At 35.3% G+C, this 16,755-nt stretch overlaps 2 protein-coding genes across 5 annotated transcripts; one reads left to right on the forward strand and one right to left on the reverse strand.

Annotated features, from left to right (window-relative positions):
- The first annotated feature begins 296 nt into the window (after positions 1 to 296).
- On the forward strand, positions 297 to 5,195 carry LOC106880390 (aprataxin). The gene is made up of 6 exons (XM_014930302.3): positions 297 to 1,478; positions 2,282 to 2,400; positions 3,397 to 3,450; positions 4,019 to 4,122; positions 4,557 to 4,638; positions 5,077 to 5,195. Exons 1-6 carry the CDS (start codon positions 1,308 to 1,310, stop codon positions 5,156 to 5,158), a joined length of 612 nt encoding a protein of 203 aa, XP_014785788.2. The 5' UTR covers positions 297 to 1,307; the 3' UTR covers positions 5,159 to 5,195.
- LOC106880378 (protein MFI) lies at positions 3,875 to 15,905 on the reverse strand. 4 transcript variants are annotated; one of them, XR_016245162.1, is made up of 10 exons: positions 15,128 to 15,233; positions 12,748 to 12,863; positions 11,638 to 11,784; positions 10,247 to 10,409; positions 9,810 to 9,943; positions 8,707 to 8,771; positions 8,049 to 8,141; positions 7,022 to 7,077; positions 6,405 to 6,508; positions 3,875 to 6,077 (listed from the first exon to the last, which is right to left on the reverse strand). XR_016245162.1 is itself a non-coding variant. In XM_089366486.1 (9 exons), the coding sequence occupies exons 2-9, from the start codon at positions 12,811 to 12,813 to the stop codon at positions 6,456 to 6,458; spliced, it is 777 nt and encodes a 258-aa protein (XP_089222612.1). In that variant the 5' UTR covers positions 12,814 to 12,863; positions 15,774 to 15,905; the 3' UTR covers positions 3,875 to 6,455. The 4 variants fall into 4 exon arrangements, 3 of the variants coding, with proteins under 3 accessions (XP_089222612.1, XP_089222611.1, XP_089222613.1); XM_089366486.1 differs by lacking the exon at positions 15,128 to 15,233 and adding an exon at positions 15,774 to 15,905 and having other exon boundaries at positions 3,875 to 6,508; XM_089366485.1 differs by having other exon boundaries at positions 3,875 to 6,508; positions 15,128 to 15,804.
- Positions 15,906 to 16,755: the final 850 nt, after the last annotated feature.

Here is a 16,755-nt window from a genome sequence, read left to right on the forward strand (position 1 = left end):
TCTTTTTAATTAATTAATTAAATAAATGAAAGCTTTTCAGAAATGAAATCAAAGATGTTTGTAAGATTTCTTTGATTGATGTGTTTGAACTCAGAACGTAAAGACAGACGAAATACCGCTAAGCATTTCCTCTGGTGTGCTAACGTTTCTTATTTCTTTATTGCCCACAAGGGGCTAAACATAGAGAGGACAGACAAAGGGTTTCTCTGATGCAATCTGCAATATCTTACGTGAATTTAGCTTTAACCCCAACGTCTTTAAAAAGCGAAGTGAATTCTGTTAGTGAAACTGGAGTTACCTCCCGTGGCTGAGAAAGGCGAGGATCAAATCTAGTTGTCTCCTTTCCATTGTCAGAAAATGGAAGAAATACTACGACCCGTTTCTTTTGAAATGGTCTGACAGAATTTGTTGAAGACAAACACTATCTCCCATACATGAACTACATAAAACATCCTTCTAAGAGTGTGTGACGAGAAATTTCGTCATCTCACGGATGACGTCGAATTTCAAAGAAATGAATCCGAAGTTGCCATCCTTAGTTGCACTTCTATCGGAATGGCTGTTAAGTAAGGCAAACTCTGAGGCACATTCCTCTTGAAGGGTGCAACGATTCTGACAGCTCGCTGCCTTACATTGCTATGAATATTAGTTTCAAATTTTGGAAGAAGGCCAGTAATTTCGGGCAAGTGGGTAAGATCAATCCCGGTGTTCAACTGGTACTTATTTTATTGGCCCTGAAAGTATAAAGTCGATCTCGGCGGAATTTGAACTCAGAATGTAAAGAGGTAGAAGAAATGCCACTACATATGTTGTATGCTTACAATTCTGCCTGCTTGCCGCTTTTACATTGCTGCTAATATTAATTTGAGGCAGAAGCGGTTACCGCATCGTTAGCATATCAGGCAAAATACTTAGCGGCATTTCGTTTGGTTTTATGTCCTAAGTTCAAATTCTGCCAAAGTCGACATTGCCTTTCATCCTTTAGGGGTCGATTAAAAAGTACCAGTTTGAACATTAAAGTCGATATAATCTACTTACCCGCTCTTATAAAAATTGCTGGCCTTGTGCCAACATTTGAGAATATTATTAATTTCAAACATAATGATGATTGTATATAGTCTGCAGATCTTTAGAAATTCGAGAAACACATATTTCCTACAAGCAAACCTTACAAGGCTTGCAGACAAGTATTTATAACTCACTGAAAACTGCTATGTCGGGTGCTTTCAGCAAAGACACTGAACGTTGCTGGAACTTTTTTCTGTTGGGAACATCAATTATATTATCACCGTTACTAAGTTGTCTTAATGGCGGCTCCCGGCAAACATCTATCGAATGCAACAGATTCTGAGACTGTTGCGAAAAAGAAATGTTTTCCTGGTCATTGGAGTCAGGGATTATTATCTTCCATGGAAAACCCTGAGTTACGTGTAGACAGTGACGACCAGGTTGTAGTTATAAAAGATAAATACCCAAAGGTATTATTTGGCCTTCCTACTCATTTGTGCCACGCACCGAGTTTCTTGCCGAATGACTTACAGAAAAATGGATATTTATTTATGAAAATTTCCACAAATACTTTTCAGATAGTGTAGATTCCGATATAATCGGAATCTGTTGTGAAAATTTTTTTTTCCGGGAGTGGAGAGAGGAGTTTCGGAAAATTCACCCGAGTCGGCTTTGTTTCCTCATAAGTTTCAGAAAAATGGGTATTTTTTAATGAGATTTTCTACAAATACTTTTCTGAGTGTATAAATTACGTTTATGTCGGATTTCGATGTGAAAAGAAAAATAGTGAGAACACAGGCATACATACTGACACATCGCGATTTTTTTCGAAATTTCAAGTTTCATTTTGTAGATATATATGACGAGTGTCTTATGTATGTGTACGAGTCCACCAAATCCTTTTTTTTTTCACATAAAATTCCGATGTAATCGTAATTTACACACTCTGAAAGGTATTTATAGAAAATTTCATTGAAAATTAACCATTTTTGTGAAAGTTATGAGTGGATTTTCCGAAACCCCTTGCCATATGCCTGGAATAGTTTTTTCACCACATCCTACGACGTAATTGAAATCTACACTGTCTGAAGCGTAGTTGTGGACCCGCAAAAATCTTATACGGACTCTCGGGGACCATTACACGAAAATTATTTTAGGAAGACTGAAATCATTTCTATAATTAATAAAACTACATTTTTAGGGGGGGGGGGGTTCTTCATTTTTTTTTATATATGGGTTTGCTAGTTTCTATCATCATTTTATTTCCTTCTAGGCTAAATATCATTTCCTAGTTCTTCCAAAAATGAAGATTTCAAATTTGAAGTCTGTTACCAAAGATCATGTCAGTCTTCTCAAACATATGCATAAAATGGGAAGTAAGATGGCCAAAAGGTAAGTCTTAATTTTATTATGATTAAGAAATAAACTAATATTTATCAATCCTAAAGATTTAATGTCACTTACTTGAGACTTTCCATGATTATCGGAATCTACGAATGAGTGAGCTATCCAGATAAATCCAGAGAGAAACAGATATGGAAATATTGATAAAAGCAAAAGCCTTATAAATTGTGTATAACTGCAACTTCAATTGAAATTGAGATACTGACTTCATTCACCAGGAACTTAAACCAAGAACTCCATCGATTATGATGAAGAGGGTTTCAGTTGGTGCAATCAATGGAAAATCCTGTTTGTTTAATTAACGTGCAAGTGATTGAGTACTCCACAGACATGAATACCCTTAACTTAGATCTCGGGGAGATTCAGTGTGATACAGAATGTGACAAGGTCGGCTCTTTGGAAGACAGGTACAATTCATTTTTGCCAGCTGAGTGGACTGCAGCAAAGTGAAATAAAGTGTCTTGCTCAAGGACACAACACATTGATGGGAATCGAACTCACCACTTTACGAGTGTGAACTGAACGCCCTAACTGCTAAGTGCTGCACCTTTGCAGAAACTTGTTTCCAATTTGACAACATTCCACTTGCATTACACAATATATATTGACACTTTATTATGGAAATTTTAAATATACCACATTTTATAAGCAAAGGAAATAAATATTTGTGTACAATTTTCACAGGTGATTTCAGAATATAAGAATGATGTCTCTGAAAACTAAATATTTCACAGGTGATTTCAGAATATTTTAAAAGGCTGCACAATAGGAATGATGTCTCTGAAAACTAAATTTTCATTTTTTTACATCCATTTTTCTATGCTTGGAAAGCTGAGATCCTTTAGTACACCCAATTTTTTTTTAATATAATTGGTGACCCTTCTCACCTTTATCCACTCAACCCAGGAGTAAGAGTGTCACCTCACTGATCAGTTTATTTGATCAAGGGATCTAATATAATTTTCTTGATTTGGTCTATTTCAGGAGTGATGAAAATCTTAAGTTTAAGATTGGATACCACAGCATCCCTAGCATGGGGTATGGTACTATCAAACTTTTTTATTTCTATTTTAAATTTTTTGAAGCTTATAGCTTATTGTATTTTATAATAATAGTATGTAAAATGGCACAATCCCAGCAAACTAATAAACATTTCCTATGAGCTACTCTGAGCTACTTTTCTCATAATATAGTGTCAGTGAAATCTGAAACTCCTGTTATTTTAATACATACTCTCTGTTGCCAAAAACTTGGAGTATATCTTGACATAGAAGACCTCTGAGGTCAGTGACTCCAAATAAGAACTGATTTAGAGTGTAATGACCCATCCAACCCATGCCAGTATGGAAAAACAAACATACAAGTTTTAAGTTCCCAAGATATTGTAAAAGTGATTTTCAATGATCCTATATCCTGGCAGATGAAATAAAGATAATCCCATTGATAAATACTCAAAGATTAGTTCTGTTTGGTGTAATAATTTATTATTCTATTTCTGTCTGAATACACAAATGTAAGAAATTTCTCAATTTAGTCTCATATTTAACTATAACAAACATTGTTAATAAAAAAAAGTACCACTCATGACTGTACTTCATTTTTCCAGCCAGCTCCATCTTCATGTGATCAGTGAAGACTTTTGCAGTCCATGTTTAAAAACTAAGAAACATTGGAATTCTTTCACAACAAGTTATTTCATAGACTCAATGGGTGAGTATATTTATTGTACTAAATCAATATTTTATTACTTTAAAAGGTAATGTCTTACTTAAAAATATCCTGATTCAGTTATATGTAAACAGATAGCTTTTCTTTGCATTCGCAAAAAATGTAATAAAGCAAAAAAAAAAAAGAAAAAAAACAACAAAACAAGTGAGTAAATTATGTTTAAAAGTATTACGTAGTGCAAAAATAATAATCCCTATCTAATAGAATTAAGTTTTCAAAGTGTGTTAGACTGTGGTCATGCTGGAGTATGGCATTATTATTCCCCACCACTCTGCATCAAAATATTAAATCCTGCTACAATCTGAAACTCGTATTTGTCTTTTAAAGGTTCAAGTAGCCTCCCCTCTTTCACAATTGGTCTCCATCCTCGGTCTCAGCATTTTTCATCTCATCCTGTTTTTCAAATGTATTTTTAGAGGTTATCGAAACAGTTCAGAAAGAAGGCAAGCTCTCAGTTGATGAAACATTAAATCAGAAATTACTGAAAGAAAATCTCAGGTAAATTCACGTCTAACACACTCCAATTCCTAAGTAGAAATCCTATTTATTTGATATTAATTAAGGTTATTCTAATGTTGTATAATAGTAATTTTATTTGTTTTGTTTGTTTTTTAATTCAAATTTTAAATCATATTCTCTGAATATATTTGTCTATTTACAAATAATTGTTATACAAACTTTCTTGAGTCCTCTGCTCTAGACTTCCTACTCTTGTAATTCTCTTTCTGCCACCGTTGTCCACTGTAGAATTTCAAACTAAAAATCAAACTTACTGATCTGAGAGGAGCTCCTAAAATGATAGGTACTACTCCATCTCTAACTAATTAAAATTTTAAAAATACTTACAGTTTGGACATTTACATTGAATATAGTCTTTGTTTTTTGTTAAGCATGCATATTATTCTTGTTCTTTAATATGTATTTTTCTAATTTCAGGTGTCATGTATGTCACAAGGAGATCACAACAATGCCGGCTCTCAAACAACATATCACTCAACACGATTATTCCATCAAATAAATCTAGCTTAATATATTTATGCAATAATATATATAAATGTGTTCTTTTGTTTTTTTGTTTTTTGAGGAGGAAATCTGAAATACTTTCTAACATTTTCCATGTTACTTTATACCAAACACTCCCTCCTAAGTCTAGGAGTGTTCCTTAGACTGCATTGCTTTATATTCACAATGGATTATGTTAAGGTTGGTATATAACAGACATAATGGAATTCTACACTTAACAAAGTTAATATTTCATTATGTGTGTGTGTGTTAAAGTGCTCAATGCATGTTTGTGAAGGAAGTGGACAGATTCTAATGTATAACCCTCTATATACGTGTTTTAATCCATAAGTGGTTTCGTATAAGTATCTAAACAGATAAAGCTGACAAAGAAATGTCTATTTTTTTCCAAAGTTATATAAATAGACCCCTGCATCTCCAGTTGACTATCAAAAAAACGGGATCTTATAATGCAAATTCATAGGATAGAATTTTCTAATTAAGATGCTTAATTAACTTTTATTTAAGCAAACTTCAATTGGAAGAATTTTAGATCATTCCAAAAGCAATTTCTCCATTAGTTGCAGGGGTGGTTGTGTGGTAAGAAGCTTACTTCCCAATCACATGGTTCCAGGTTCAGTCCTACTGTGTGGCACCTTGATCAAGTATCTTCTACTATAGACTTGGACTGATCAAAGGTGGATTTGGTAGATGGAAACTGGAAGAAGCCTGTCATATGTGTGTCTGTGTTTGTTCCCTATCATCACTTGACAATCAGTGTTGGTTCATTTATGTCCCTGTGACTTAGTGGTTTGGCAAAAAGAGACCAATAGAATAAGTGCCAGGCTTAAAAAAGAAAAAAATAAGTGCTGGGGTCAATTCATTCAACTAAAAGTCCTTCGAGGTGGTGCTCCAACATGGCCACAGTCTAATGACTGAAACAGATAAAGAAATTAAACTTATAAATCTGAGTTAGTGGAATAAAATGTTGAACTTAAACAAAGAATTTTTGTCCATAGAAATTTGTATTTATCTCATGATACTTGCCAGTTTTAGTTTTATCATCCAATAATCCCAAATCCTTGATTCAGTTAAGTATTTCCATAGTTGCCATTTAATTCCAATTTGATTAGAAAAATTTGGAAACTACTATCTCTGCAACAGAACACTAAATCACAATATTTTTTTTTACCAAATGAAACTTCAAAGTATTGAAAAAATTCTTTATTTTAATGAATGAGAAGTTATTAAAAATGACTCACTTTATTATTGCATTATTGGTACATTATTGTTTCAGCAGGTCACTGATATATTTATACAACATTGTTGTCGATCACATGACTATCAACTGAAGCTGTACCAAGTTCTGAAAATAGAAATTAAGTTGATTGTTTTCTAATTGTAATTGATAATTGATAATTCAACTAAGAACTTTCTACATCACAATGAAAAGATTAAAACAGAAGAGAAGAGTGCTGTTATTGATACTCATCGAACAGTTAAGGAAATGAATGCTCTCACAAGAGCAGTAGAGACTGTTGCACTGGTGCTATTGATCTTGGTTGTCAACAACAGTAGAGAAAACGACTTCTGTTCTCCTTCACAATATCACTGAATGTATGAGTTGCTCAATGGAGATAGCTGTTCTCAAAGAATCACCAACCACAATAATAATATCATTTTTTAAGGTTTAAAGTTATTTATTTGAAGGAAATAGAAAGATAAATATTCCAGAATCATATTTGTTTGGCAAATGATTCGCAATTCAATTTTATCTATTTTAAGTTAAATGGAAATAATTACAAAAACTTAATACCTTACAACCATGAACTTGCAAATAAAATCTGTTTAATGAAATGAATTACAAATACATTCTTACCACAAATACTTGTGCTTGATTTTGTTGTACCAATAAACTTCCAATCTTTTACATATCTGAAATGAAAAGTGTAATAACTGGAGTGAAGAGTACTCGATTGTTTTGTACAACATATATATATATATATATATATATATATATATATATATATATATATATATACACACACACACACACACACACACACACACACACACACACACACACACACACACACACACACACACACACACACATATATATATATATAAAATCAATAAAAATTTATTGAACTTTTGGTTGTCAAGTGGCAGAATTGTTAGAATGCAAAATGGTTCATGGCGTTGTGTGTTTATGTTCTGAGTTCAAGCATCAACGAGGTGGACATAGCCTTTCATCTTTTGGGGTCGATAAAATAAGTACTAGTTGAATCCTGGGGTTGATTTAATCAACTTATCCCCTCCCCCGAACTTGCTGGCCTTGTGCCAAAATTTGAAGCCAATATCTATAGAACTTAAGGTAGTAAAATGGCAGAATTGTTATCACTCCAGGCAAAATGCTAAGCAGCATTTCATCCATTTTTGTGTTCTGAGTTCAAATTCCACTGAGGTCTAGTTTGCCTTTCATCCTTTCGGGGTTGATAAAATAAGTTCCAGTCAAACACTGGGGTCAATGTAATTGTCTTACACCTTACCCCAAATTGCAGGCCTTGTGCAAAAATTTGAAACCGATATTTATAGAACATAATTTGAGAAAAGGAATTGTAGGCATTCTATAGCATGTTTGCTTGGAAAGTGATAGCTTTGTGGTTTGTGTCCTGTCGGTGGGCCTCTGGCCCTTTTCTAACTCATATTAACCCCCAATATTGACCTTTCCCTGCAATGAAATATTCAGACTTAATTCAAAAGAATGGAATCTGTTACGGCAAAGTGGTAAAGACCAAGGCTTCTACTGAAGAGAATTAACTTGAGAACCGAATAACCTGTGAAGAAATTTTAAATCATAGTCAAAAGACGAGGTAAATATAAGAAATAAGGAAGTAATTTACTCTTCAAAATCCAATGCATCAACCCAATCAAGCAAATTATTCACTTCACAGTGGTCTTCCTCGGAAGATAATTTCTCAAAGTCACCTCTGTACCTAAAATAGATGCTTTCATTAAAACATTAGTTACCAGGTAAACCTTTAAAAGTAATATCAACCAATTTATTTCTGTAATGATTATTGGTGCATCAAAACAGGAAAATATATGTACATGGTGAAATGTATGTATGTATGTGTGTGTGTGTATAGTTGGAATTTACAAAAAAAACAAAAGATGAAGACAGGTGTGTAAACAATAAACGAGTGTATTAGTTTAATGCTCGGGAAGGTGAGAAAGTCTTTTACATTTCGAGCCTATGCTCTTCAACAGAAAGGAACACGAGAAAATAAACAGAGAGAGAATAAAAAAAAGCTTTAGTGGCCAGCGGTCGATCATGGCGATATATATATATATATATACATACACATTTTTCTTAGTTTCAAATTCAAATTTCTTATGAAGAAATGTGATTATATTAAGAAGAAATTATTTTTCTTGTAATTAACTACAACCACAAGGGCAAAGACATGTTTGAATGAACATTAAAATATTAATAGAATATCAGAATTATGTCAATAGTTTATATCTGATGCAAAAATATTATGTATAAATTTTACTTACAATTTTTTCTTCCATTCTATTTGAAGTAATTTCTTCTTTTGTTCAGCATTTTGTTTTCTCTTGAGCTACATTAAAAAAGTTTCATTTTAATAAGTGTCTTCCATTAAAATGCTTTTGGTTTTTCTTGAAATTGGAGACAGACTACAAAGATATTCATCAAATAATCACATATTTTAAAATTTGCTGCAGAACCAATTTCTAGTTTGCTTTTATGAAAGTTCAGATTGGATTTAAATATGACAGCAGGACCTGGGGTGTAAAGCACACACAGATGTATACTGCAATTTCATTGTAACTCCTTTCTTTTCTGTCTGTTCATAGTACAACATACTTCAGTATGTATACTTTTGCATCCACCATATCAAGTCTAAGATATATTTCCCTGAGTGCTATACATCGAGCTTGATTGCATGCAGCAAGATCTCTCAAGAAAGAGGTTTTTTTGTTCTATTGTTGAAGTGCAACAGACCTCTGGAATTCAATAAGAATGAATGTGATGCCTGTGCTGGTGTTAGTGGTGGTCATCCTGTATCTGTTGACTGTGGTGGCCTCATGTGATAGTGATTGCAATCCCAAGCCTAAGCTCAATGTAGCCAGGTCAGCTGCTTCACAATCTTTTGTGCCATGCACAAAGAATTTTTGTTCAGCTGCTGGTGCTTTTTTCACATCTAAGGTGAAGTTGGTTGTTCGGGTTCCAGTATGTGGTGTTGTTTGCCAAATAGGATGTATAGCAAAATCTTTTTGAAATTTATTTTATCTAAACAGGAGTCAGTTCTGGAAAAATTTGGACTAAGAAATGTAAGACTCAGAAAAAATAGATGCAGTAAAATATCTCGAGCACTGAATAAGATTCAATAATTGGTGTTTAAATATCCATTCTTACATAATAACAATACAAGCAACAAAATCCACCCGATTGTTAGATTAAAAGACTAAGTTGGTTATAACAATGATGGGAAGGTTAATGTAAAATTATGCTGAAGTCAGTCAATGAAGATACACTTTTGTAAGATGTCTACATTCTAAGAGAACGAAAACAAAGGAATCAGAAATATTGATTTTAATATCAGTTGTTTTCAATTTAAATTGGCAAGCATATCTACCTTACTGGGGTGAAATAAATACTTTGTTTGAGATGATTCCAAAGTTAGCTGATCGTTTTTGTAAGGACAAAGGAATTGACCAGACACCAATCTCCAGCCATTATTTTCGGTACGCCGATACCAGTCGCTCATATCTAAAAAAAATAAAGAAACACTAAGATTCCTTCAACGCTAAAACAAAACTCTTCAGTAATTGTCTGAGATATGTTACTTTTATCAAGATTATCAACATTAATTTGTACTTTTTTTCCAACATGAAATTTTCTTTTAGAATATCATGAAATAGTTGTTGTAGGAACTACACTGCTCTGGTAAGAGGATTAGGTATTTTTAACTGTTAATTCATACTAAATATGTTTCAACATCAAATTCTTTGGACTGATTTTTAATTGGGAGAAAAAGTACGATATATAAGTAACATTTCATCAATTCCATACCGTTATTTTGAGCAAGAAAAATGTCATATTGTTTATTGTTAGAATGTAGTGCAAGAGGTAATTTCATCTTGTTGGTACAATAGTTTTTTGGACTGATAGCACAGAGGTCAATGATATTCCTTTCCGTATATATCTTGTAGTAAATATTTGGAGGAAAACAACCCTATAAAATAAAATTTAAAAAAACAATTAATAACATCAGAAGAAATCATAAACATTCTCAGAAAACAACTTCATTAATGCGGTATCCACTTAAAAACAAATACTCCACGTTAAAGGTATACATGTCTGTGGAGTGCTCAGCCACTTGCACGTTAATTTCAGGAGCAGGCTGTTCCGTTGAGTGGATCAACTCGAACCCTCGTCGTCGTAACTGATGCAACAATGCTTTCACTTTATTCAGTTTCCTTACAATTAAATATTTACACACACACACACACCCCACAACTGGAAAATTTGTTTGCTGAAGGAATTGGTATAATTTTTCTGGCTATGTAATACAAATCTCAAAATCAGGTTCATTTTCGTAAATGAAGAATGTAGCTGGAAATTTAGATTGTTGAATAAAGTTTTCTTATATTGTCAGTAATGGCATATGATGAGTGTGTGTTTGTAACAATATATCCTTGTCTACTCTAGGCACAAGACCTGAAATTTTTTTTTGGGGGGGTGGGCAGTCGATTAGATCGACCCAGTATGCAACTGGTACTTAATTTATCGGCCTTGAAAGAATGAAAGGTAAAGCCGACCTCGGTGGAATTTGAACTCAGAATGTAAAGACAGACAAAATACCGCTAAGCATTTCGCCCGGCGTACTTACGTTTCTTATTTCTTTATTGCTCATAAGGGGCTAAACTAGAGGGGACAAACAAGGACAGACAAAGGGATTAAGTCGATTACATCAACCCCAGGGCATAACTGGTACTTATTTAATCGACTCCGAAAGGATGAAAGGCTAAGTCGACCTCAGCGGAATTTGAACTCAGAAAAGTAGCGGTAGACGAAATACTACTAAGCATTTCGCCCGTCGTGCTAACGTTTCTGCCAGCTCTTCACTGCCTTTGTGTGTAACAATATATCACAATACCAAATATAACCGTATAACAATAAGCAATGTAACAAGAGTTGTTTATCTTAACTGTTTGCACAATAACAATTCAATACTTCAACGCAAAGTTAATAACGCGACTAACACTCTCAGCTCAACCTCAACTGTCTACTGGCTGATCTATTTGCAAGACTCGTCCAGTTCACTGACAGTCATGTGCGGAGGAGTTCACTCCACATCAGGTTTACAACAAAAAAGGGAATACCACCTTGATATAGAGAACTGGTGAAAATATAGGAAATTTTATTTAAAAAATGTCAAGAGTAAAGATAATTTTACTTACACCACCTAACCTGAATCGGACTTTGTTACCTGATGCAGCATCCAATAAATCTGCTTCCACAGGGTTGATACAGTGGAGCATGAAAGCAGGATTTCCACAATTTTTAAAATTTATTAAATCTTTATAGTATTTAAAAATTTGCCTATCCTGAATAACAAAACAGTAAATAGATTATTAGTTTTCAGTTCGTTATTAGTATTTTTATCCTTTTATAGGATTAGAAATAACAAATGACTCAAACTAAAGCATTAAAATTCGATAAAAATGGGATTTTAATCAGTAAAATGATACATATAAAAGTCAAAATTAAAATATTAAACAACACGCTAAATTGAACTTTCAGCTGAGATAATATTTCATTATGTAAACGCAATCAGGTAGAAGTTAACTTTGAAAATATAGCAGATATTAATGAATTGCAATTTCAAAATCCCTCACTCACTCATGCCCTTGCTCAATGGGGCTGAGGTCATCTTAGGTAAGTGGTCCCAGAGGCATCATCGTGTGTAGAACTAACCAGATCCACCAACGCACTCCATCGCTGGCAACCCTGTGACTGTTTGTCTGCATCCTCCAAGATGATGTTGGACTTCTGGAGATCTTCCTTAATCACATCCAGCCATCTGGTTCAGGGCTTGCCACGGTGTCTCTTCCAGCCCACAAATGCTGGATCAAATGAGAGGCTGGGGGAGGAGGACATGTCTGTGCCAGTGCAGGTTGCGGATATCTATGAGGTGGGAGGCTGCGGGCTGGTGCATGTCACCATGGAAATTTGACTTAGACTAATGGAAATACCAGAGATACTAGAAATTCAGCATTACACCTGTATTAATGAATTTAACACTTAAGTATAATAAATAGTTACATATTTTGGTCCTACATTATCATATCTGTGAAGTCGAATGTCTTAAGATTTGACAATCCATTTACTCTAGCACTGCTTTCTTATGTCAGCTCACAGAACCTTTTCTTTTCACCAAGCATTCCTCATCCAACTTGTTCTCACTTATTACAAAATAAAACATTACTGCTAAAATTTTAGTTCATCTTCTATTGCAACACTTAAAAATTTCAGTGTTATTATATATAAAAAAAAGTATATAAACTTACCATAAAAGAACGCCATTTTCTCTGTATCTTAGCTGCCTCCTCATCTAAATCGTGAAATGAATTCATTTTATGTCATAACCACAATACGCTGGTTAGATTTGAAATTGTGAAAATGTCTACAAAAGAACATTTACAGATCTTAAATCACCTAGTCAAATATAAGGTACAAAAATCTCTGAATTTTACTTCATGGTAAGCATATGAAAATATGTAAAACATGTTATTTAGGTGAGCTAATTATCAAATGAGCTGATTGTTTCTGTTCCTAGGCCCACTCCTACGCTTTTCATCTGGCACAAATACTACCCCCTCTCTCAGTTGAGGGGTCTTGTCTTGTAAATTATTTGGTAACTTCCCTGCTGTTGGTGTCACATAAAACACTTCGCAGAAGAGGAGACTTCCTAGGGCTGCTCGTGGAAACCCCACAAAACCACGACCGCTCTGACCACTAGGGCAAGTGCCCTCTCCACAGCGTCTTCAGGCGCGTGTTTAGAGTAGGCCTGTTCACTCGGACCATTCTTGTCACATTCACCCACCTTTCAACAAAATTGCTGGGAGGCAGCACTCCCCTCACTTTCCTTTTCAAATGAAATTTGTAAAAGTTGATGAGAGCTTGGCCAAAGAGGAAAGCTATCTCTTCAGCCCTTTCAATCTAGTCCACCACACAACCTCTTTCGCTAAGGCTACCAGACAAAGAAACATTGTCTACCCTTAATAATTCTTTCTATTATAGGTACAAAGCCTGAAATATGGGGGAGGAGGATAGTCTATTACATCGACCCCAGTGTGTAACTGGTGCTTATTTAATCGACCCCAAAAGGATAAAAAGCAAAGTCGAACTCGGCGGAATTTGAACTCACAACGTAGCGAAATACTGCTAAGAATTTCGTCCAGCGTGCTAACGATTTTGGCCACAGAATGAAGCTTTTGTATTGTTCAGGAGCACTCGTGGTGGCTAATTTAATGCGTGGATTCCATAATATAAAAGCATTTTGATTTACTGAAAATCATGCATATGAGTCTGGTGGTGGCCGATCTTTAGCCAAAAATTCTCTTTGCTCAACGTGCAATATATCCTTCATTTGTTTTAAATTATTATTGCTATAACAATATTGTTACATTTATTAATGATTGATATTGCTAGAGCTGAGCATTATTATCATTGATATTATTTATCAATTTCAAAAATGCAAGAGACTCTTAAGTTTGCGAAAGTGTAAATGGCACGCCATACTCCATGATCGCCCACAGAACGCGGAATGACATGAAAGCTTTAATGGAAAACCTATTGTCAACATGTCTCAATAAAAACAGTCACCGTCTGAGTAGTAACACCTATGGCTGTGTTGTTTAAGCGTTTGGGTATACTGGACAGTCAACTGGGGATTCCGATGCTAATTTTCGTGCTGTGGTTTTCTTTCGATAGGACCCAGTGCTTTGCTTCGTTTGAAGTGAAATCGGGGTTTTAATGCTGTTAAGTAGCCGTAGCCCAGTTGAAACCATTCTGCCTTTGGCGATCTTACGGTACGAGTCCAAAATATCGGCCTTTTCCGTAAAAAGTGTCTTCGGCGATCTTTACCAAAGGTCGCCCTTTTCCGTAAAAAGTGTTGGAGAGAAACAGGGAAACGACGTCATAAAAGCGAAAGAGATACAGAGAGCGCGATTTCTTTTGAAGGGTTTAGGGTTAGGGATTGGGTTATGGAATTCCGTCACTAACCCTAACCCTAAGCCTGACACTAAAACCCTAACCCTAACACCGTAGTGAAGATCGTGCGGGTGTTACGGAAAAGGCCGATCTTTGGTAAAAGTCGCCGAAGACACTTTTTACAGAAAAGGCCGATATTTAGGACTCGCACCGTAAGATCGCCCTGCCCTTTTAAGAATACGAAGGACTAATTTATCAAAGAAGTACTCTCGATATTCAAAACGGTAAGTTGAGATTTGGCTGTTATTTCTAGCTGGTCGAACAGCAAGGTAGATACTTGCTCCTTGAAAGAGAACATTCTCGCTAACAGGACTTTGTGCCATCACCAGTTTACATTTATTTTATAAGGGTAATAAACGTGGCTGTAAGTACCATATCAAATTGTTTCAGCTGATTTTATGGTATCAAGTTGACAGAAGAAAACGAGGAGCCATCGACCTAGAAGAAATAACCGTTGTAGGGACATATTACCTCAAAACCTCGTAAAACGACACATTAGTTTTATCTATATATACAAAAGGGTGGTATTATTACGGGTGGAACACCTTTCGTCATATGCTTGACCAGAGCTCAGCTCGTCTAAACCGAAGTTCACCACTCTAAATAATTATTATCGCTCGATATTTTATCATCAGTAAAATGATTGGACATAACTTCAAAAATTCCTTTCATTACCTGAGTTTCTCTGTATTTGATGGAAATGCAAAATTGTTACGTATATTTAGATGTCCGTAAAGTTAGAGATGAACGAGCTGTTAATGTTTTTGTTGCCTAAAAACACTTGGCAACCAGAGTGACAGAATATTTATTAATCCGTTAGCAACACATACTATACTCATTGAATGATGAATAATAAATCAAAAGCCGGAAAAAGAAAAAAAAAAAGGTGAACTCTTTCACGAGAAATGAGCCAGGCATCTCGCGCAGACAGGAAAATATTAGTTTTTCTTTATTAAAGTACACAATACTAATACTTTTGGGAAGGAAAAGAACGATATGACGTCCGTGTCATTCTCAAATGGAATATTAGCAAGTCAAATAAAGTGAAATATGTTCGGGTAGGCATTGAAACCGGGACGCGATCTTAGCATCGAGTACAGGAGCGGGTAGAATCTGAAGCTCAGCTAAATTCACGTTTGGTATTCGTATAGAGCACTAGCAATTTTGTTTTCCTGCGCCCTCCACTGAACAATTAACATTGTTTATTATTAATTGTGTTTTCTTAAATAAACCCGGAAAGGTGTTCCCATTAAATTGTGTGTAGACAGCAAAATTAATTTGAATAGAAAATTAGCGACAAATGTAGTCAGTTACGTTTTACCTGAGAACTCGGCGTCCATAAGAACTTTATCACATTGTCTTATATCTGTTGCTATGCTGTTTGGCGGTTTTCCAGTCTGGCTACCATAAACATGTCACCTGAAAACACGTTAACTATATACTAATATAGTGGTAGGTCTGTTGATAGTGTAGAAAAAGGTTGTCAGTCAGTAGAGAGTGAAAGAGTGAGGAATGCACGGTGCTGACTAGAAAGGATAAAGGTGGCATCGGCTTTCTTGCGGCCGAAAGGCAAGTGCTGGTCTTGATCAAAAGCGGGTGCTGCCCCTTGGTCTGGCTGACACAAAAGAGCAGCACTTCCCTTTTCGACTGCAAGAAAGATGATGCCACCTTTATTCTTATTCTTTTGCCGAATCACTAAGTTACGGGGACATAAACACACCAGCATCAGTTGTCAGGCGATGGCAGGGGGACAAATGCAGACACACATAAATATATACACATATATGTGTGTGTTTATGTCTCTGTAACTTAGTGGTTCAGCAAAAGAGACTGATAAAATAAGTACTAGGCTTACAAAGAATAAGTCCTGGGGGTCGATCTCTTCATCTAAAACCCTTCAAGGCAGTGTTCCAGCATCACTGCAGTCAAATGACTGAAGCAAAAAAAAAAAAATGACTGAAAGAATAACCATGTGATGTCCCGCTTCCAGGCTGGCGAAAGCTGGATGGTTTCACAGGCTCTGGTGACTTACAGTACTGCATCGCACTCCAGTCTCTGCCTTTGTATGGTTTCTACAGCTGGGTGCCTTTCCTTCTGCCAACCACTTTATAGTGTACTTGATGTTTTTTTTCTGTGACACTAATAAAGTGATTGCTTCATAACTTGCAAGGCTGAGGGCCTAAAGTAGCCCCTGTAACTGAGAGAAGATACAAGAGAGTGTGGGCTATCATTCAAGGTAGAGGAATGGTTAGTAAGAAGGGAGGATGGAGAGGTATGGCGCAGAAGATGAAAGGGGAGGGATT

This window comes from Octopus bimaculoides, chromosome 19 (assembly GCF_046866305.1).
Source record: "Octopus bimaculoides isolate indiv1 chromosome 19, ASM4686630v1, whole genome shotgun sequence".
Taxonomy (NCBI): Eukaryota; Metazoa; Mollusca; class Cephalopoda; order Octopoda; family Octopodidae; genus Octopus; species Octopus bimaculoides.